The sequence below is a fragment of the Furipterus horrens genome, unplaced genomic scaffold, assembly GCF_987537825.1.
Source record: "Furipterus horrens unplaced genomic scaffold, mFurHor1.1.pri manual_scaffold_2, whole genome shotgun sequence".
NCBI classification, from domain to species: Eukaryota; Metazoa; Chordata; class Mammalia; order Chiroptera; family Furipteridae; genus Furipterus; species Furipterus horrens.
Window position 1 is genome coordinate 171,498,894 of NW_028327172.1, and position 23,941 is coordinate 171,522,834.

The 23,941-nt window shown below is 35.4% G+C and overlaps 1 protein-coding gene across 4 annotated transcripts in view; it reads left to right on the forward strand.

The window, feature by feature from the left end:
• The window catches only part of RASSF6 (Ras association domain family member 6), a 58,830-nt gene that overhangs the window by 26,688 nt on the left and 8,201 nt on the right, over positions 1–23,941 (forward strand). For all 4 annotated transcript variants that reach the window (XR_016509105.1, XM_090266770.1, XM_090266769.1 and 1 more), the window contains exons 3-8: positions 2,933–3,011; positions 7,086–7,222; positions 17,436–17,533; positions 18,673–18,857; positions 22,766–22,867; positions 23,192–23,243. Coding sequence is in view for 3 of the 4 variants with exons in the window: in XM_090266770.1 (XP_090122896.1) it covers positions 2,933–3,011; positions 7,086–7,222; positions 17,436–17,533; positions 18,673–18,857; positions 22,766–22,867; positions 23,192–23,243 (653 nt within the window). In the remaining variant the exon portion in view is untranslated. The remainder of the gene's footprint in view (positions 1–2,932; positions 3,012–7,085; positions 7,223–17,435; positions 17,534–18,672; positions 18,858–22,765; positions 22,868–23,191; positions 23,244–23,941) is intronic.

The window sequence follows — 23,941 nt, forward strand, 5'->3', positions numbered from 1 at the left end:
TCTGCCCAGTACCCCTCTTCCCTCCAGCAATCTCACACCCCTTACTTCATGTCTATGGGTCATGCATATAAGTTCTTTGACTTCACCCTCTCCTATTCTTAACTTCCTGCTATCTATTTTCCATCTAACAATTATGTTTCTTAATCCCTACACCATTTCCCTATTTCTCCCCTTGCCCCCACCCAGCTGATAACCTTCCAAATGATCCCCACACCTATGATCCTGTTCCTATTCTGGTTTGCTTAGTTGGATTTTGTTTTTATTTTTTAGATTCAGTTGTTGGTAGTTGTGAGTTTGTTGTCATTTTAATGTTCCTAATTTTGATCTTCTTTTTCTTAAATAAGTCCCTTTGACATTTCATATAATAATGGCTTGGTGATGATGAATTCCTTTAGCTTTACCTTGCTTAGGAAGTACTTTCTCTGCTCTTCCATTCTAAATGATAGCTTTGCTGGATAGAGTAACCTTGGTTGTAGGTCCTTGCTTTTCATCACATTGAACACTTCTTGCCAGCCCCTTCTTGCCTGCAAAGCTTCTTTTGAGAAATCAGCTGATAGTCTTATAGGCACCCCTTTGTAGATAACTCTCTGCTTTTCTCTTGCTGCTTTTAAAATTCTCTCTTTCATCTTTCACCTTCGGCATTTTAATTATGATGTGTCTTGGTGTGGTCCTTTTTGGACCTAGCTTGTTTGGGACTCTCTGTGCTTCCTGACTTGTATGTCTATTTCCTTCACCAAATTTGGGGAGTTTTCCTTCTTTATTTTTTTCACATAAACTTTCAATTTCTTGCTCTTCCTCTTCTTCTGGCACCCCTATGGTTTGGATGTTGGCACATTTAAAGTTGTCCCAGAGGTTCCTATGCCTCTTCTCATTTTTTTCAATTCTTGTTTCCTCATTCTGTACTGGTTGACAGATTTTTTTCTTCCTTATGTTCCAAGTCACTGATTTGAACCCTGGTTTCCTTCCCTTCACCATTGGTTTTGTGTGGCTTTTCCTTCATTTCATTTAGCATAGCCTTCACTTCTTCCCTTATGTGTTTTCCATACTCAAGCATATCTGTCAAGCCTGTGAGCATATTTTCACCAGTGTTTTGAACTCTGCATCTGTTAGGTTGGCTATCTCCTTGTCACTTAGTTCTTCCACTGGAACCTTGATCTGTTCCCTCTTTTGGGCCATACTTCTCTGTTCCCTCATCCTGACAGGCTCCTATGTTTGTTTGCCTCCATGTCTTAAATAGAACTGTTGCACTTGTGTGGATGAGTATTTCTTCTTTATATCTTTGTTTGTTGGACTTCCATATAGCTCAATTTTCTGGAACGTCTAGTTGTCTCTAGTTTTGAGATAATTGTATTCCTTCTTAGTTGTGGAGGGAGATGCAGCATGTCTGTCTAGGCCTTCATCTTGACTGGAAGTCCTGGAGTCAAGATTCTTATGAGAGAGAGACATATTGAGGATCAAAAGAATTTTGGTGATTGATATATTTGGAAGTTTAATATCATGAGATTTCTCCCATATAAATACACACACACACACACACACACACACACACACACACACACATATATATATATATATATATATATATATATATATATATATATATATTAAAGTCTCTTCCCTTTTCTTAAGTTGTGTTTTGTTGTTTTAGGAATAATAATTTCTCTGATCACTTTAATTAGCCAGCATTTACTGAGTTCTTACTATGTGCTAGACCCTCTTCTGGGCACATTAAATGGAGTGTGAACAAAACATACAGATATGCCTACTCTCAGGGAGGTAAGGTCTGGGGATTGTAGGGGGACAGAATATAAGACAATATTATAAAAACCTATGTTCTTATAATATATAGGAATATATAATTATATCTATTACAAGAATGTAAGTAAAATATATATAAGGTTAGGTGTTGTCTAAATGGCAGGAGCAAACAAGGAAACAGGATATGAATGTCTGAGAAGGAAAACTTCTACATTGGGTGGTCAAGAAGGACTCCTTGAGAAGATGACTTTTGAGTAAATATTTTTTTAAATGAACATGCTAACACTGTGATGGTGTGAGAGGATGATCGTTCTGGGCAGAGGGATCAAATATAACGGCTCTGACATGAGAATGTGCCTGGAGTGTTCAAGGTACATCAAGGGGCCAGTGACTGGAGAGTGGTGAGTGAAGGAGAGAGAAGTAGGAAATGAGACTAAAGGTATAACAGCAGAAAAGGTCACATCTGGCCTTTTGAGATCATTGGAAGGATATTGGCATTAATAATGAGAAGTTTTGAACAAAAGAGAGTTATGACCAAGTGTACATTAAAATAACTCCTGCTGTTGAAAACAGACAAAGGGGGGCTTTTAGGAAACCATTGCAACAATCCGGGTGAGAGACAATATCTTGGACCAACAGAGTAGCTCAGACAAGCATTTTGAGCTGTGGTGTCACAGTAAAAAGGACGGAGGTGTGGCAGGAAACAGTGCCCCCCCCCCCCCCATTCAGAGGCCACATGCGACAAAGGGGCAAATACTCAGGAGTAGTGACCCTTCCTGAACCTTTGATCTGTCATCCCCAGTGGGAAGCACAATGTCAGACAAATTCTAGGCGCTTCACTTAGGTTGGTTAAATGTTACAAAACAAAAAAGGAAAGCAAAACCAAATCCCTATTTTACAGCTGTCTTCTGCTATAGAACACTCTCCTCGCCATTTTTGTCCTCGTTCATGCACCTTCTTCGATTATTTATTTACAAATTAGCACCTTTAACATTTATTTGGGTCCTAAGGTTTCAGTTTTCAATGACCAACATTATGTTAAAATGATAGAACAGTAAAATCCCATTGAACCGTTTCTTTCCATCTCATACCTTTATGACTTGGAAGCACAATCATTGACTTTCACCATTAAAGAGCCAAAGGCTGATTGTAACTTTTTTTTTTTTTTTTTTAGGGAACAACTTAATTCTTTATTGAAGACCTATAACATTTTTTATGAGAATCAAAAAAATCTGCATATTTCCTATGGACAGGTAAGTCCATCAATGAAATGAAATACAGTTTATTCACAGGGAAAAAAGTCCATAACAGTGCAGAGAAGTCAGGATAAGTTGGAGTCTATAAGCCAACAGCACAAATGATCTGTGAGAAACTTGATCATAACTTTTTAACGTATATCACAAAAATTCCACTCCTGGGACATCTTTGACTTCCTAAGCACTTTTTGTGGCTAGAAAAGTGCTTTCTACTTTCAAAACAATGTATGAATAACTTTTGAACAGAAATTCTACTAGAAACCTATCCTAATATGATACTTTCTTATAAATACACCAGGATATAAGCAGAAGGATTTTCACAGGGATATCATTCTTAATGGAAAAAATTTAAGGTATCTTACATCTCTACCAATGGAGAATTGCTCAAATAAATCATAACATATCTGTAATATAGTTTAATTTGATTGTTAAAATGAACAAATATTAAAATGAATGTGTACCATGTCATAATAAAAATGTTAAAGAAACAATTCAGGAAAGTTCTGAAGCTAGAAAGCATTTTTAGGGGTGCAACTGGCAGGCTACTGTACACAGGTCTCTCTTTCTCTCTTTCTTTTTCTTTCTCTCTTTCTTTTTTTTCTCTCTCTCTTTTGTTCATTCATTCATTTGAATGCCTCATTCTCCACAGGTCTCTCCAATAAGTCTTTTATTCTAATGCTGATCACTTCCCATCTTTATAATATATTTCTGGTCCCAGGGAACATTATAATTTTCTAAGATTCTGTTTTAAATATTCAAATGTGATGGTAGAGCACTGACTTTAGGCCACCATTATTTGGTTTAAATCTGCAGTGAGACAAAAGGGTATTTACAAACCATTCTGTTGTAAACTAGTGAGCTTAAATAATTTAGTGCAGTTGGATATGTCAATTATCTTCTCAGATGTAGTAATGTACAGAAGAATAACTAATTACTTTGAAAAAAATGGGCCAAATTATAAATTATTTTAATATTGGTCTATATCTTAGATCTCTAATATCTATAATTTTAAAAATGGAAAATTTTAAAAAAATCAAAATTTAAAGAAAATGATGATTTGTATTTTATTTAATAGTTTTCACAAAGTTCATGATGTTAAGAAGTTTGTTATCTTTAGGAACATGTCTAGATTTTGATGTTATGAACATACAAGTTGAGGTGATCCCTTTCCAAACCTGTGAATCAGTACTCAATTCACAATAGAAAGCTCATTTAACTTTTAAATGAAATCTCATGTCATGTATAATTTTTTTAAATATATGAAGTATACAGTGAAAATATCCAATTTTTTTAGTCTTTCCATCTTTACTCACTAGTCAACAAAATTAGAATCCAGAATTTTCCAAATCTTCTGACTTACAACAATGTGAAAAAAGGCAGTCCACAAAGGATAACATTTGGCTTCCTTAATCTCTGATTAATGAATTAAACAAATATTCATTATCTACCATGTACCAGACACTATTCTATAAGTTGGGGATATACCATTAAAAAAACTAGACAGAAAATACTGCTTTCATGCTGCTTACATTCTAGTAGACAGACAAGAAACAGAAGTGAAATGTACAGCACATCAGATGGTGATAGTGGCTGTAGAGAACATCAAAGTGGAAGCAAGCTCCAGAATCTAAGTGGGGTAGGGAGGGAGAACATTTAACCAAAGACTCTGAAAGATGTAAGGAAGCAAATTTTGCAGAAGTCTGTGGGACACACATTTTGACAGACAGAACACCCTGCAAAAATATTTTGCCCCTGGAAAACAGGAAGCCAGCATGGCAGGAACCTTGTGAGAAGGGGAATTAGTAGACAGTGAAGTTAGAGAGATAACAGAGAAGGGGAAAGCACAAGAGTGTGTAGGGTCTTGTGAAGACTTGAGCTTCTACTTGGAATAAGATGGGAAGCCGCTAGGGAGTTACAAGCAGAACAGTGATATTATCTAAAAGGATTCACTGTAAAGGATCTCTCAGGCTACTGGGAATATGTGGAACGGGCAAGAGGAGAATGGGATAGACCAGAAAGAAACTTGAAATAATCCAGGTCATCAATGACAATGGCATGGACCAAAATCATGGTAGTGGATGTGGTGAGTGTGGTCATATTAGGGATATATTTTTAAGGAAGAGTTAATAGGATTTGCACTAAATGTTGAGTATGAGAGAAAGATAAACAGTGACTCTAAAATTCTTGGCCTGAACAACTTCAAGGATAGGGGTGCTATTTACCAAGATGGAAAAATCTAGGAGAAGAAAATATTTATGGAAGAGCTATCATGAGTTAGTTAAAAACAGATTAAGTTTGATGTCAAGTAGGCAATGTGACAGCTGGAGTTCAAGGAGGAGGTTTGGGCTGAAGACACAAAGTTAGCAGATGTTTGTTTAGAGATGGCATGTAGGGATCCTTGAAATCACCAAGGATATTTGTGTAGCTGTGGAAGGGAAGAGACCTAAGAATTGGAACAAGAAAATTATGTAAGTGCAAATAAGCCTTCAGGGATAATTAATCTGCAAAGAGATGTTTTCTGAAATTAGAAAATATTCTGATATTCCTTATGTGATAGTTGGAGTATTTATTCTTCTTTTTTTCACTTTATTTTTATTGTTTATAATATTACAGATGTCCTCATTTTCTCCCCTTTGCCCACCTCCACCCAACTCCCATCTCCTCTTCCCTCAGGCCATCACCACACTGGTGTCTGTGTCTATGGGTTATGCATATATATTCTTTGGTTAATCAGGCAAGAATTATATAACCTCAGAAGAGCAGTTACTCTTTGAATGTTTGATGTAAGGGATTAATTGAAAACCAATTAGGTAAAGAAAGGATGCTACGCATCTATAACCGAAATGCAGTATCAGCATTATTTTCTGCCATTTCTAAGAACAAATTGTGTTTGGTTATTAAAAACAACTATTAGTAATCTGACCTCTCAGTAGTCTGAAATATGAACTCAAAAGTGGGAATAAGCAAAACTTTGTTTCAGAAGTGGCTCAAACTATGTTTACCAGCCAAATAAATAATAAGTAATAATATTTTCTGAGCAGGTATTAAATACCAGGTCCTATGATTTAGGGACTACTCTGACATTCATTCTCCTGAAGAAGCAGCCCAATTTTAAAGCTTTCAGCAACTTGTCCAAGTTCACACAGCTAAGAAGTTGCAGAGCCAGTGTTTGAACACAGATTTGTCTGATTTCAGGGTTTGGAGTTTTCATTACACTTTGAAATAAGAATTGAGTCATTTATATTTTGTAATAATTAATTTTTCATAATAACATAGTTATTGGCTGATTGGAATATGACTCTTCTTAGTTTCATTTTTTTTCCCAAATTGCCTATAATGCTAACACATTACTTTAATAACACATGACTTACATAAATAAGAGAAAAATAGATTATAAAATAAGTTTTTTAAGAATATACTTTGGTATTAATATTTACATCCACTAAGTAAGTAAATATTTAATAGATATTTGCTAATTTTTCTTTGGTTACATGGAATTCCCTTTTTTGTTATAATAGTTCCAGCTCAGGAGGCATCATTCAAATATTATTGATTGTAGTAAAAAAAACAATTTGTTTTATATTTTACACTGTTTTCATATACATTATTTTTCTCATTCTGTATAACTTTATGAATTAAACATTTCCTGTTCAGAAATTAGGAAAGAGCCACTAAATCTCTCAACAGTTATCCTTGTGACTTCCAGTTCAGTGCAGTCTTTAGTTCTACTTGAATTTTAAGTTAAACCGAATTAGAGAATTAAACTTCCACTTAATTGAAGAATCATAGAGTTCAGAAAGCATTTTAACATACTGTACCCTCTGAAAGGCATGTCATTACCATTATGAATTACTTCACTGGTTAAAGCTGTTTTCAAAAAAAATTTTTTTAATGTTTCAAAAACAAAATTATTTTGTAGATAGGTTGAAAAGCCAAACAATCCCACTTAGAAATTTATGTTTTTATTTATTAAGATGTCTTCCATATTTAATTTCTATGTCTTCAGTTAAAACATCTACCTTTTATAAATAATGCAAAAACAATGTTTGAGGTGATTGGTTTCTTCCTTAGGCTGAAGATGGTAAACTAATTGTTGAAGGAATGTTGGACATCTTCTGGGGAGTAAAACGGCCTATACAGCTAAAAATACAAGATGAAAAGCAAAGCCCTTCTTTTACTATGAAGTCACCAGATGTTTTTTCCAAAATGTAAGCTATCATTCATATTTTTAATTCTTTAGATAATATTCATATTTACCTTTATTGTATGCACTCTTAAAGGTGGAAGCTCTACTAAATGCTTATATGCAATCTCATTTAATCCCTCAACAACTCTATGAGGTAAGTACTCAGAAACCAGAGCTCTGAGAGGTTAAGAAATTATACAAGATCTCCAATCCCCGTACAGCAGAACTGGACTGAACCTCAGATTTATGGGCTCGAGGGTCTGTGCTCTTGACCTCTCTGCTGTATCTTCTTTCCTGGAGCACTGCATCCCTTCATTGGAAAAAAACAAAATGTAAAGGCAATATTTCATTAGCCCTGGCCTGGTCACACACACACACACACACAAAAGGATAAAATTTAAATTTCTCTTGAAACAAGGGCTCTTTCTGCTTTCTGAAAGGAGACTTAATTATGCTCCACCTAATTGTCTCGATCCTATTCAACAAGGCACAGCAAAGTGCATTTGAAGCTCAGTGAATGCACAAAACAGTTCTCTGTGTGGGTTTATGCCACTGTACCTTGAATAAATACGTTGGGCTGATTCTTTCATTACCTTTTATGATTTTTAGAAAAACCAGTAAATATTCTCAGAGGGAATTTTATGTATATATTCTTCTGTTTTCCTCATCCGTCTCTCCATTTTTTTCTCTTTTAATTTTCAATTAAAGTTTAGTTGGTATACAATATTATATTAAACTCAGATGTACAACATGGTGGTTTGACATTTATATATCTTACTATGTGGACACCACACTAAGTATTACTATCTGGCTCCATGCAAACTTATAACACTATTATTGACATATTCCTCTTCATATTTTTCATGCATTCTTCCACCCCTCTCTCATCTGGCAAGCAGTTTGTTCTGTGTTTCTATGAGTTTATTTTTGTTTTGATTGTCCATTTCTTCTGATTTTTTAAAATCCCACATACAGGTGAAATTATGCAATATTTGTCTTTAACAGTCTTATTTTACTTACCTTAATACCCTTTAAGTCCACCCATGTTGTTGCAAATGGCAGGATTTCACTCTTTTTTATTGCTGAGTAATGTTCCATTTTATGTGTGTGTGTGTGTGTGTGTGTGCATGCATGCATGTGTGTGTCCGTGTGTGTATGCATCTTCTGTGTTTGTTTCTCTATCAATAGATACTTAGTTGCTTCTATAGCTTGGCTACTGTAAATAATGCTGCTATGAACATAGAGGCATATATATCTTTTCAAATTAGTGTTCTAATTTTCTTTGAATAAATACCAAGAAGCAGAATTTCTGAGTTGTATGATAAACGTAAAACACTTAGAAGAAAATATAGTGGTAAACTATTTGACATAATTCTAAGTAATACCATTTTGGATATGAGCCCTCAAACAAGGGAAACAAAAAACAAAAATAAATGGGATTTCAAAATAAAACTCTTCTGCACAGTGAAGGAAACCATTAACAAAATAAAAAGACAATTACAAAATGGGAAAATATATTTGCAAATAATATATTTGATCAGAATTACTATCCAAAATATGTAAGAAACTCATACATCTCAATAATAATAAAACAAGAATCTGGTCAACAAATGGACAGAGGACATGAAGAGATATTTCTCCAAAGAAGACATACAAATGGCCAAGAGACGTATGAAAAGGTGCTCAACATCACTAATCATCAGAATGGCGATTATCAAAAAGTCAACAAATAGCAAGTGTTGGTGAAGATGTGGAGAAAAGGGAACCCTTGTGCAGCCATTATGGAAACAGTATGGATATTGCTTTAAAAAACCTTAAAAGAGATCTTCCGTATGACCTCTCTTTCTCTTTAATCCTTGAGGTTGCAGCTCAGCTCCCTTTTATATGTATATGAAGGTACTAAACCTTCACCTCATCCATCCTCCCATCCATAAGTATGTGGGCAAGAGTTCTAGCAGAAAGTAGGGTGGAGAGAGAGCTGCCAGGACAATTTCCCTAATCTGTTATTAGGCCATAATCAAGAAAAACCAGATACTTCCTTAAGGGAAGTCCCGCTCTTCCTTTGAAGAAAACGCTGAAGCCCCACTATAATTTGCATGTTGCCGATCTTTCTCAAACATGATGCTCCAGCAATTCTGAATATTTTGTAATTCCCTATGGATAGCATGCAGTTTCTTACTTTACTGACTCTTCCTGGAAGTCTACCTACTTCTCCATACCTATTTGCCTGGCTCTCTTCTACCAATGCTTTAAGACTTAGTTCAGATAACACATTCTCCAGAAAGATTTTTCTGACCCCTCAGTCTGTACTAGGTGTACTGACAACTTTTCTTTATCACCTTCAGAGCATACCATTAATTATATTGTTATGCACACATCTGCCCCTCTAGCCCATGAGTTTCTTGAGCATGAGGAACATGCCTTATTCATGTTTGCTATCCCATTGCCCAGCAGCATGCTTGGCACAAAGAAGGCACTCAAAATATAATATCAAATAGAGCCCCCAGTAGCTTGGTGGCTAAATTACTTCTGTTGTGTTGTGAGAACCATCTGTACACACACCACTTCTGATTAGTCTTACATCCAAGCTAAGGACTGGCAATGGGCAAAGAGTCCAAGACTTATGGAAGAGTGGAAGGGAGATCACTGACTTAGGCAGCCTGAGGAAGTCCTGCATCCCTCACCCTCAGGTACTATATGACTGATGAGGTTGATGATTCTCAATGAGTAGGTGCATCACTGAAAAGGAGACATTGGGTCCTGCTTTTAAAGAACTGTACAAGATATGAATTTGGCAAAATTAGCTTTCATTCTTCATATTACCTAAGAACTCATTGAGCTGCAAAGTTGTCTGAGCAAACAGCTTGTTTTGAATCATTTTAATGATTTGATTCATGAAAACTTGATAAGTATGTAATATTATGGGAAAATGTCAAGGGGATGCAGTAAGGTATTATATTATCACATTAGGCCATCATTATTTTAAATATCCCAATATAATATTTTTATATCTCAATATAAAATATAGAAACTTGTTCCTATGAATTCTGATTTTCAGGTTGAGTTTCAAGAGCCCAGGTACACAAGGCAATAATGATGTCTGTCCACATACTGTGGTAGATTATAAATTAACATCCTCATGATATACCTCCATGGACTCCATTTTCATTTTTTATCAGAACATTTCTGTGAATCAAACAATAATTATCTCCTCTTATTTAAGATTGAGAAAGAATTCCTTGGAAAACTTTCCTTGATTCTTACCACAGTAATGAGACTTATGGGAAAATGTCTGAGTGTGCACTTGCAGTGTATAAGATCTTTCTGGTGGGTAAGCATTGTCATAAAAAGATCTCATTCCTCTCTTTCACCCACACAAGAAAGATTAGATTCAGTGGTGAATAATTAGCCAAGAATCCCTCTTGGGTATAAACTGAACTCTCAGCAGGAAGGTGCAGCATAATTTAGAATGTCTGTTTCCTGGCCTCTCCTTACATAGTGGGATGCATAGTCCCTAAGGTACTAGTCTTTGTTTCATTTCAATCATAGATGCCCTCGTTCATTTAAATACTGAGCTTCAAATGAAATTGTGAAAAAAAATGGACTGTTCCATCACTCTGTAAAACTTGCCTCATGTCCCCTTCCCCATACTGGGTTTCTATGGGCAAAATTTCACCTCTGCTGTCACAGGATCACATATTTGATATTCTCAATGGGTGGATATAGAGTAAAAGAAGTAGAAGTTGTGTGTTCAGCTGCAGGAAGGGCTGCCATCTTGTCTTTCAGTTCATCCTTAGAGAGAATCATCAGTTTGTCATGCTAGTTTTATTTTTTGTATTTATTACCATTTTTTTCTTCTTTTTCCTCTTCTTCTACTCCTCCTCCTCTTCTTCCTCCTGCTCCTCCTCCTACTCCTTCTTTGCAGGGTAGAGTAATCTTGGCTGTAGGTCTTGCTTTTCATCACTTTGAATATTTCTTGCCAATCACTTCTGGCCTGCAAAGTTTCTTTTGAAAAATCAACTGACTGTCTTATGGTAGCTCCCTTGTAGATAACTAACTGCTTTTAAAATTCTGACTTCGTGTTTTACTTTTCCCATTGTAATTATGATGTGTTTTGGTGTGGACCTTTTTGGGTTCATTTTATTTAGAACTCCCTGTGCTTCCTGGACTTGTATGTCTATTTCCTTCACCAAGTTAGGAAATTTTTCTGTCATTGTTTTTTCAAACAGGCTTTCAATTTTCTCTCTATTCTCCTTCTGGAACTACCATGATGTGAATGTTGGTGCACTTGATGCTCTTTACATGCTCCTAATTTTTTGGGTTCTTTTCTTTCTCTCTCTCTTTCTTTCTTTCTTCCTTTCTTTCTTCCTTTCTTTCTTTCTTTCTTTCTTTCTTTCTTTCTTTCTTTCTTTCTTTCTTTCTTTCTTTCTTTCTTTCTTTCCTTCCTTCCTTCCTTCCTTCCTTCCTTCCTTCCTTCTTTCCTTCTTTCTTTCTTTCTTTCTTTCTTTCTTTCTTTCTTTCTTTCTTTCTTTCTTTCTTTCTTTTTTTCTTTCTTTCTTCTGCTGTCCTGATTGGGTGTTTTTGCTTCCTTATATTCCAAATTACTGATTGACTCTCAGCTTCATCTAGCCTATTTTTGAGTCCCTGTAAATTATTCTTCACTTTAATTAGTGTATCCTTTGTTTCTGACTAGTTGTTTTTTATGCTGCTGAGGTTCTCACTGAGTTCATTGAGCATCCTTATAACCACGGTTTTAAACTCTGCATCTAATAGATTGCTTGTCTCCATTTTGTTTACTGTAGTTCTTTTTCTGGAGTTTTGTTCTGCTCTTTCATTTGGGACATGTTGCTATGCAGACACCCACCCCACAGAGCAGGACTTATTTCAGAAAGGCTCTGGCACCTGCTGAGTTCACCTTTTGAGTGTGCCATTTGTGGAGATGGTTAGATGGTGATGCTTTAATGTGGTATGAACGTGTCCGGTGGGTATGCTGTCTCTGGGAGCTCTTGGGAGGTGCGGGACAAGGTCAGCCACCCTTGTGTTCAACCCAGGGCCATACTACATGAACTACAGAGTGATCTTCTGATGGCTGCTACTAGTACTGGGCTAGGAGGTGCCCAGGTAGTGCCAAGCTGTAAACTAAGACCAGCTGCTGCTAGTGCCAGGGATGGGACCACTTAGCAAGAGGTAAGGGACACACTGAGGCCAGATGCTGCTTGTTTGAAAGATTTTAGGCAAATCTGAAGCATGAGCCAAGACAGTTCATTCACATGGAAAAGCCACGAGAAACAGCTTGGGTGGGCCTGAAAGTTGGGAGGGACAGAGTCTCAGGAAGTCATCAGGGCAGGGTGAACAGGGTGAACCAAGTTGATGGAGACTGAAATATGATGTCCACCTGCCAGCTCTGTGGTGGGAGGGCTCATCACAGGAACAATGGCCTCTACCCACACTTCTGTCTGAGAGAAAGCTGCTCCCCCAGCTCTCATGCTGATATCAGACAATTCAGTTCCTCCCTGTATGTCTCTAGTGCCTTTCAAGCTACTGCTTCAGTGCTGGATCTCAAAGGGAGGGAGTCTGAGTAAGTCCATGCACAGGCCCTTTAAGAGGAACTGCCTAGGACTCCAGGAGCCCTCCATCTCCCTCAGCCTCAATCCCTGCTGGGTTTTACAGCCAGAAGTTATGGGAACTTCTCTTCCTGGCACTGGAACCTATATATTTGTATCAGTTTTTATTTCCTCTTTTCATTTCTTTCCAAAGTCACCTTTGGGACATTTTGAACAAGTCATGGCAGAATAAAATACAGACAGGTGTACATTTGCAGAATATCAATAGTGTTTTTTTTTTTCTTACAATATGAGTAGAGAAGTGACCACATTCTATTTGTCTATCAAATTTCTATTTCTTTTTTTTTGTTTGTTTGTTTACAACTCATTAGAAAACCTCCCCACAGTTAAATTTGCTAATAGTATACATCCTGGAGTTTGGTCAGAGCAATACAAACAGCCTTGTACTTGAGCAGATTTAACTATTTGGGATTACATAAAGTTCTAATCAGTTTTCTTTGAAAAACTCTGGGTAACTGCCCTCAAACTTAATCATGGACAAAGTTGTATATGGTGATACTTCAAATTATACAATCCAGAACTAAAATTGGTGTAGTCTCCTACAATGGTAGGAAGTAAAGGGTTTAAACACTGCATATATTGATTTATAAGAAACCACTAAATTATAAGAAAATGAGAACAGGTATCAGTCAAGTCTGCTAGAGTTTCCAAGAACTTATACTACATCACTGGTCTGGCATTCTTGGTTATCTATCTTATTTCCCCATATGAAATAGATCAGGTTGCTTTGCCTTTTTAGTTTTTGCTTTTCTTTGGAATTCTGTCTTTTCAACCGCCACCCAATTTTCTATGATAATTTTATCTGCCTCTCCGTTTATTAATCTTCCGTAGATTGAAGGGAATGGATAATATCATCTCTCACAATCATAACTAGATTCTGAGTCAAGACTTAAACACTTCTCCTTTTGTTAAAATTATTACCTACAATTCTTGGGAATTACAACATTCGTTCTGAGTGGCTATATGCTAGGTAGTAGAGTTCACTGTGAAACTAATTAACAAATACATTAGATTTTCCTTGTCTCCTTCAGAAGGCTATTGTGAGGCTTAAATGATATAAAAGTTGCAAAAAGACTTCAAAATAATTCAAAAATCAAGGGAGAGAAGATCATGTTTATTCATATTTACCACCACTGGTATTTTTAAATTTTTTATTGAGTTTATTGGTGTGACCTTGATTAATGAAATTATATAAGTTTTAGATGTATAATTTGCTAATACATCATCTGTATATTGTACTGTGTATTCACCTCCCAAAGTGAGGTCTCCTTCCATCACCATTTATCCCCCTTTTATCCTCTTCTACCTCCCCCTTTCCCTCTGGTAATCACCATACTGTTGTTTGTGTCTATGAGGTTTTTCCCTTATTCCCTTTACCTTTTTCGCCCAGTTCCCCAATGCCCCTCCCCTCTAACAGCTGTCAGTCTATTTTCTGTTATTTTTAAGTCTGTTTCTATTTCTTTAGTTCAGTTTGTTCATTAGATTCCACATGTAAGTGAAATCACATGGTATGTGTCTTTCTCTGACTGACTTATTTTACTTAGCATAATACTCTCCAGGTCCATTCATACTATTGAGAAAGGTAAGACTTCCCTCTCTTTTACAGCCAAGTACAATAGTACTCCACAGCTTTTTTTTTTTTTTTTGATTTTTCAATTACAGTTGTCCCATTGCTCCCCCCAACCCAGTCCACCCCTTCTCCCACAATCATATTCCTCCCTGTTGTCCATGTCCATGAGTCATTTATACACATTCCTTGACAGCTTTTTAATCCACTCATCTAATGATGGGCACTTGAGCTGCTTCCAAATACTGCCTATTATAAATAATGCTGCAATTAACATAGAGATGTAAATATTCTTTCAAGTCAGTGTTCTGGGTTTCATTAAATATATTCTCAGAAGTGGAATCACTGGTCATAAGACAGTTCCATTCTTAAATCTGAGGACATTCCATACTGTTTTCCACAGCGGCTGCACCAGTCTGCATTTCCACCAACAGTGCACAAAAGTTCCCTTTTATCCACATCTTCACCAACACTTGTTTGCTGATTTACTGATGATAGTTATTCTGACTGGTGTGAAGTGATATCTCATTATGGTTTTATTCTGCATTTCTTTGATGATTAGTGACATTGAACATCTTTTCATATGCTATTGGCCCTCTGTATGTCCTCTTTGGAGAAGTGTCTATTCAGGTCTTATGCCCATTTTTAAGTTGTATTGTTTGGGTGTCGTTGTTATTGGTGGTGGTATTATTATAAGTTCTTTTTTGGATATTAACCTCTTATCAGATTTATCATGGGCAAATATTTTCTCCCATTCAGTGGGTTGTCTTTTCATTTTGCTGATGTTTTTATTTGCTGTGCAAAATAACTTTAGTTTGATGTAGTCCCATTTGTTTTCTTGTTTGCTTCCCTTGCCTGAGGAGACATATTAGAAAAAATATTGCTATGAGAAATATCCAAGATTTTACTGACTATGCTTTCTTCTAGGATTTTTATGGTTTCATGTCTTACATTTAAGTCTATACACCATTTTGAGTTTATTCTTCTGTATGGTGTAAGACGGCAGCCTTATTTTCATTTTTTTGCACATATCTGCCCAATTTCCCTACCACCATTTATTGAATCACCTATCTTTAACTCATTGTATGTTCTTTTCTCCTTTGTCAAATATTAATTGCCCATAATGGCATGGGCTTATTTCTGAGCACTCTATTCTGTTCCATTGATCTGATTGTCCATTTTATGCTAGTATCAGGCTGTTTTGATTACTATGGCCTTGCAGTATAGTTGGATATCAGGTAGCATGATTCCTCCAACTTTGTTCTTCTTTCTCATGATTGCTGTAGCTATTCAGTATCTTCTGTAGTTCTATATAAATTTTTGGAAAATTTGTTCTAGTACTGTGAAATACAGCATTGTTATCTTGATAGAAATTGCCCTGAATCTATAGATTGCTTTGGTAGTATAGACATTTGAATGATGCTAATTCTTCCTATCACTGAACACAGTATATACATTTACTTAGTTGTATATTTTCCAATTTCTTTCTTCAGTGTATTATAATTTTCCAAGTACAGGTCTTTTACAGCCTTGGTTAAATTTACTATGAGGTTTTGGGTTTTTCTTAAATGCAATTGTAAATGTGATTGTTTTCTTAGTTTCCCTTTCTGATCATTCATTATTGGTATATAAAAAATGCAACTCTTTTCTGGTTATTTATTTTGTATTGTGCTGCTTTACTGAACTCATTTATCAGTTCTAGTAGTTTTGTTGGTGGAATCTTTAGGTTACTCTATATGCAGTATCATGTCATCTGCAAATAATGAGTTTTACTCCTTCCTTTCCAATTTGCATGCCTTTTATTTCCTCTTCTTATCTGATTTCTATGTGTAGGATTTCCAATACTATGTTGAATAAGAGTTGTGAAAGCAGACCTTCCTGTCTTCCTCCTAAACGTAAGGGAAATGCTTTTAGTTTTTGCCCATAGAGTACGATGTTGTGAGCTTGTCATAAATGTCCGTTGTTGAGTTATGTTTCCTCTGTTTCCACTTTCTGCATGTTTTTGTCAAAAATGAGTGCTGGATTTCATCAAATGCCTTTTCTACATCTGTTGATATGGTCATGTGATTTTTATCCTTCATTTTGTTTATGTGGTATATCATCTTTATTGATTTGGAGATAATGACCACTAATATTAGGAAGCATTTTTTGTTACCACCGAAGTTAATGTCACAAATTCCCTATGGGTGAATTTTTTTTTTTTTTTTTTTGTCATAAGGGAAATAGGCATTATGAAAGGAACTCACAGTAAAACTAAGACTGGCCCAATCAATAACAGTATCCATTAAGCTAGAGAGGGCCAGGAATAGCTTGGATCTCTAATGGTTCCTGGGTTATAATGTAGCATTCCCATTTTATAGAGATGTCACAGAGAAGATAAGTAACTTGCTTAAGGCCAGATAAACAAACAAACAAAAATAGATGAGTGTTGGCCCACATGGAAAAAAATAAGCAGTTGCCAGTTTTATTTATTCCAAGCTTTAGAATATATTGACAATTGTTAGTATCCCATATAAATCATGGTTTTCTAGAAAAGAAGTTTCCATACACTTTCCTTTTTTGCAAATTACATTCTTCACAGTAGTCAAGGCCTTAAAGATAGGCACCATTTGATTATTTTGAAGCCACTTTACCTAACAATGCTTTGAAAAAAAAGAACAGGAACTCAATGCATGTTGGCAGAATGAACACTTGTGTCTAATCTCTCTTAAGAACATTATAAGTTCTCTCTATAACAATGGATTATGTCGGTTCCTACTAATTCTACTTGCACATACATTTTACAGAATCTATATAATCTTGTGTTTCAGTCTGTAACTAGATTATTGTGTCAAGATATGGCAACAATATGTAAAGGAAGTATTTAAAATATATGCTGGGCACTCTGGTATAAACATCATTTTAATAATGTAAAATTGTTATAAACTAGGGTGATGTATCTACCTACAGAGGCCCCTATAATATTAATTCTGTAAGTCCAAAAACTATCACAGACCTCATTATGAATGAAATTGATGTCACTTATAAGATTTATTATTTTTCAGGGGAATGACACGCTGGGGAGAATTTGATGATCTTCATAATATTAGTGAACTGGACAGGACCCAGATTCCATCATCTGAAACAATGAATTCCCAGGAAGGTCAGTGTCAAACAATTATTAACGAAGAGGCTTTGATACATGGATCATAGCCATTTCCCTGTTACATAAATAATTCTTATTTTATGCTTTTATGAAAGGCTCTTAGGAGCACACTTAAATCACTATAGTTCCGGTATGATGTTTAAGAACATTACTTGGTTATATAAAGATACGATGATTTTAAAAATTACATCAAGTCACTTAGGGATGACTCCAGAACCCAAATTTTTAGGGAGAGCTACTGATTTAAATAAAGTTTATATTCATAAAGTTGTTCAATATTTTCTTCAAGGATTAGGATAATTTATTATACTCAGTAGCTTTTTATGTTAGGCCATACAAAACCTATGGAAAATGCAGCTTCTATAACAAGTAACATAAGTAGTCATAACAATAATAATTATTGTTGTGGTGACATCAATGGCTATCATTTACTGAAACTCTACTAAATGTCAGTTGTAATATTGCATTTTACATGAACTTTGTTTTTAGTGTAATAGATGGAGATCCAAGAAGGAAGATGACTGAGGCTGGGGGTGATATTGGTCCTGGGTGGTGATATTACCAAATTGGCTTCATACTGAACAAGGGTTCCTTTTGGCATTACCTTCCTGAGTTTACCAACAACTTCTGATGTTTAGTTGTTTTTAAACTATTATTAATTCAGCTTCTTCTGCTGTCACTGTAACAAACCATATTCTGTAATGAACATGTTTCTTTCAGGATTCCCTTATCTTTTTCTTAAGACATCTTTTAGATAAGGGTCTTTCCAATTAGCCACTTGGAAAAAAAAATTATCTGTACCTAGGGGAATTTCAATATCTGAACACCAAGGATACCATAAAAATCCACTTGTATTTTAGGACCAGTACTAGAGGAAGATTAACTACCTCATGACTATTTTATGATATTCTAATTATAATAGAAAAATACTTAAAGTCTCAAGGTAATATGGAACACAAATGTCACCAGCAGGCTCTCTTCCTACATGAGAACATAGTTATTTTCTCACTGTTTAAAAGCATTAGAGTCCATTGTTTAGCTACAACATTACTTATTAGACACATCTACAAATCCACCCAGGACGCAAAGAGGTAGGCAGCTAAATGATATGGCCTTATCATCTTTATTCTTCCCAGAGTATTTATCTTGTCACAGTAGCACTCTGAAGCTTCATGCAGATGAAGAGTCCAAATCACCGTTGCTCTATAGAACCATGAGTGAAGCAGCCCTGGTGAGAAAAAGAATGAAGCCTCCAATGATGAACAGAAAAGACAGACAGAGACAGAGAGCCTCTATTAATGGACACTTTTATAACCATGAGGTGAGTTATAATTCTACTGATAAAATTTAAAATAGTGTTGTCTATTATGCTAGCAATAACAGTAGTACTAGTATATCTAATATTTCCTGGGTAGTCTCTGTGTTTTAGGTATTAAACTAACTGTTTTGAATTGATTTTGGTGAATTTTTGTCATTAATCACTATAACAATGCTATGAAGTAGTTACAATTACTTTCCCTACTTTACATATGAGTTAATTGAGATTCACAGAGGTTAAGCAATTTGTCTTAGGTCACACTGCTTTTAAGTAGTAAATTTGAACTTGAACACAGCTTTGTCTTACTCCAGCACCCAAATTCTTAGCCACCATGTTGGATGAACTTTATCTAAGTGGAAGGTACTATGCCAAGCATTGGAAATATAAAAATGAATTCACTGGTGCCCCAGCCAGAAAGGAGTGCAGAACATGGGCAAAAAAAATCAGTACATGAAACATTAACATTTAAATAACATTTAATTTTTTTTCAGCCCTATTTACTCTATTAAATCAAAGTTCTTATTTTGCATGTTGCCTTCCAGGTCTTGCACAAATACACTTGCTATTTTTAATACAAGTATAGCTATAGTTTAGATCATACTTGTATTCTGATTTTTCACTTAATATGTGTTCATTTTACATGTGCCTTTTCATACTATTTGTAAGACATTTACTTTACTGAAAGTAAAAACTGTATCATTTTTCTAAAACAAATATTTTTTGTGTCATGTATTTTAGTAATTATTCATCCATTCATTGAATAAATACTTCAGAAGTACTTACTCTGTGTCAGGTACCATTCTAAGCCCTTTAACTCAAAATATTAACTCATTTATCTTAAGCATTTTCCTGTAGGGATTTTTATCTTATTTTTTCTTCTTCCACCTTTTATGCCTTTGGAGGCTGGTGGAAACAAACCTTTCTTCTAAATTCTTTGTTCAAATTAGACATGTTTTTGGTTCAAGGATTATCCTTCTGGCCATAAAGTGACATTGACAGTCCCCAACTAATGTGCAACTATAGATTTCCCTGGTTTCTTCTTCTTCTCAGAATTAAGCTATGCGTGGTGCTCTCGTGAGATGACTTGTGTTAAAGAAGGCTGTGAAAGCCACATTATACCAAATGATTGGCTTCCAGATGGGATTTCCTGTGATAAAAATGAAATCAGCACTAAGTTGGCCATGTAGCAGTGCTTAAATGAGTCAATGCTTGGGTGCTTGATGATCTAATTTCAAACTTTTGCTGAGCAAAGTTAAATATTTACTCAATTTCTTAGCCTGAGTTCCTTTATCTTTCCTACTTTACAAAGTTGTTAATGGGATTAAATGAAATAAGGTGAGTTAAGCACAGTGCCTAAAACAAAGGAAGAACTCAATTTACCTTAGCTTTTTTGTTGTTGATTGAAAGAGATCAGGCTGGGATTACAAGTATTTTATAAAAATGTCATTCACTGTAATTTTATAACTAGCAAAAAAAGAGAAAAAAAAATACCCCAAAACCCAAAGCACTCTATCAATGGGTATGTAATTATGAGTGTCTCTAAACTTAAATGACTTAGTCTTTAAATGTGTTTTTATACCATGAAACTCTTGATAATGCCAATATTGTTAGGCTGTGGATAACACCCATATTAGAGCTTACATTGTGATATTTGTAAATAAGTTATGAATATTATTTGATTTGTAGCATATTTCTATCCATGCAATAAGAAATAACTTTATAATGGAGTTGTATTATATGTTTTGGCCAACAAAATTGATATAAAGAAAGTCATCTTAGAATAAAACTCTGAAAAAGATTTCAAATTCATTGTATGTTGGCACATGAGAATGTCTAGGAGATCATTTAATCCTACTCTCTTGTTTTGTAAATGAACTCATTAAGGCCTCTTCAGATTTCAATCTTAAGTGAGCTGAAAAAATTGGAATTAGTGGACACTAGAATCTAGGTCTCCTGAATCCTAATCTAGTGCTACTGTCAAACTCCGTGAAGATATCAAACCATACAAGATCTGTCTGGAAAAAGTCCAGCCATTGTTAATATAATGAGAATGGTTTGCACAAAAACAATATCAATGTAACCTGGCAGCCAAGGAGAGTGGACCGGAATGCTCATGTGTGAACAATGATGACTCCACTGTACTAGTCAGTCAGAGCAGTAGATGCCACTGAGTGAGCATGTGTACTGTGGCCATCAAATGCAAAACAACTGAGAGAGTAAAGCAATGAATCTGCATCCAATTTTGCATTAAGCTTGAACATTCCTCCACAGAATCTATTTGGATGATTCAGAAGGCCACAGCTATGGGCATTTGGTGATTGGCAGCTTCATCATGACAACATGCCCACTCATGCATCAAATCTGGTGCAGAGCTTTTTGGTGAAACATCAAATCACCCAGGTGACTCAGCCCCTCCACAGCCCAAATTTGGCACCCCGCAACTTCTGACCTTTCCCAAAAGTAAAATCACCTTTGAAAGGAAAGAGATTTCAAACCATCAACGAGGTTCAGGAAAATACAATGGGAGAGCTGATGGTGACTGGGAGAACTGGGTGAGGTCCAAGGAGCCTGTTGTGCAGGGGACTGAGGCATCATGTCCTATGTACAGTGTTTCTTATATCTTGTATCTTCTTCAATAAGTGTCTTTATTTTTTTATTACATGGCTGGATACTTTATGAACAGACCTCATAGAGCTTCAGCTGGTGGCACTTTTACCCCAACCTTCAGCTGAGATATAGGCTGAACCATATGAAACTGGCAACATTGGATCATTTCTGATGAATCAAGAGGGAGTGATTTCATATGGTTCAAACTAAAAACAATTTAGAACAATTATTTCTATGCAGGAGGAAAGTGCTGCATGTGAGTTTAAAAATGCCTGCTTGTGTTACTTTTTTTTTTCTTTGGTCTTGGAAACTCAGCTTGCTGGTTTTTTGTTTTACTTTTTAATTAAAATTTTTTTTTTCAATATTTCTTTTCCACGTTTTTCTATTATAGTTTTCCATTACCATTTAGCTCTCTTTTATCCCTCTCCACACAGTAATCACCACACTGTTGTCCATGTCCATGAGTCCTTTCTCCTTTTTGCTCAGTTCTTCTACCCCCTAAGCACCCCCCTTTAGCTGTCATCCTGCTCTCCATCTATGAGTCTGTCTCTATGTTGCTTGTTAGTTGAGTTTGTTTCACATATGAGTGAAACAGTATGGTATTTGTCTTTCTCTGACTGGCTTATTCCACTTAGCATAATGTTCTCCAGGCCCATCCATGCTGTCTGAATGGGTAATATTGTCTTCTTTTTCACAGCCGAGTAGTATTCCATTGTGTAAAGTGTCCCCTTGTTGTTTTATCCACTCATCTACTAATGGACACTGGGGCTGCTTCCATATCTCATCGATTGTAAATAATGCTGTAATGAACATAAGGGTGCTCATGTCCTTTTGAATTAGTGTTTTAGGTTCCTTCAGATATATTCTCAGAAGTGGGAACACTGGGTCAAAAGGCTGATCCACCTTTAATTTTTGAGGTATCTCCATACTGCTTTCCACAGTGACTGCACCAATCTGCATTTCCACCAATTGTGTTTAGTTATAATATTTAACTTATTCTTAAATCTTAAATTATACTAAAGAATGGTGTGATTATCTACTGAAAATATTTTTAAAATAGCTGAATTATGTTTTACTAATTTACTCTAGAAACAATATGTCTGCTTAAAAAGAGGCATGATACTCAACAACAACAAAGAAAGCAAAAGCAAGAAAAGAAGTGTTTTATACTGGTGATCTTGGATTTCTATTTTATTTTATTTTTTTTCCCAAAGAAGGCCAGTTTCAAAATTTTGACTGTTGTTAATTTGCTATAATTTTAAAACATATGACAGTCTTTTTTTTTTTTTTTTTTTTTTTTTTAGACATCAATTTTCACTCCAGCCTTTGGATCAGAAACTAAGGTCAGAGTAAACAGTAACATGAACACTGAAGAAGTAATAAAGCAACTTCTTCAAAAATTTAAGGTAATTTTTATCACTGAACTGAGGTATAAATATCTTGTATATAATTTAACAACAAGACACATAAATTCTCTCTTATGAAAAAGACCTATAAACATGTAAATCTAAATTAGATGTTCAGTTCTGAAGAATCCTTTCCTATGTATGACATCTTTTATTAATTGTGCCCTGAGAAATTACATTATTCCCAGGGAGCAGAGAAGGTTTTAGGTGTAAAAATGAAAAATGAATGTGAGAAAATGGATACATAATCTGGGTCTGGTTGCCTTAGTAAACATCATATGACAACAAAGAATTCAAGTCTGTTCATTTTTTTTCCACTGACAGATTGAAAACAGTGCCCAGGATTTTGCACTTTACATTATTTTTGCAACAGGAGGTAAGAAAGCTTGATCATTCTTTGTACCTGTCTCCTGTGTGTTACAGTTCTCTGCCCACAAGGAAGGCAGAGGAGCAGTTTACTTCATTCTGTGGAAGAAAGGGAGAGAAGGAAGAAAGGAGGGGAGGGTGTTCTAGAAGAACCAAAGAATAAGGTACCCTAGACAACTTTATAACACAAAAGAGTTTGCTTCTTAGCCAAACACTTAATTATCTAAACTGATCTAGAGCCCTCAATAATCCATGAAGTTTCCCAGAAGCTTTTCCAGTAATTGTTAAGCATTAAGTCATTATTGATCTCTTGTACTCCTTTCTTTTTAGTTTTTCCTTCTCACTGTAACTCTAACTGGAGTCATCATTGCATATAATTTTTCTCTGATCTTGTTATCTTTCTTAGCAGAGTGTCTGACACATTGTAGGAGTGTTATTCTTTCTAGGTAGAGAAACAGTCTGAAGTTGTTGGTAGGGCGTAAAATGTCAGAACTAGGGCATTGGGAAGGTATTGCTTGTGGGATGCTAGGAGCAGCTAGTGAGAGATTAGAGAAAAAATAAGGTGATACTCAAATTTTTGAAAACCTCAAAATTGAAAAAAATTAAATGTTAGATTGTAGAAGTATCCCAGCTTATAAATTAAGTGTCAGAATGTTTAAGCCAGAAATGAATAAAATAAAATAATACATGTTGATGTCAAAATAACTA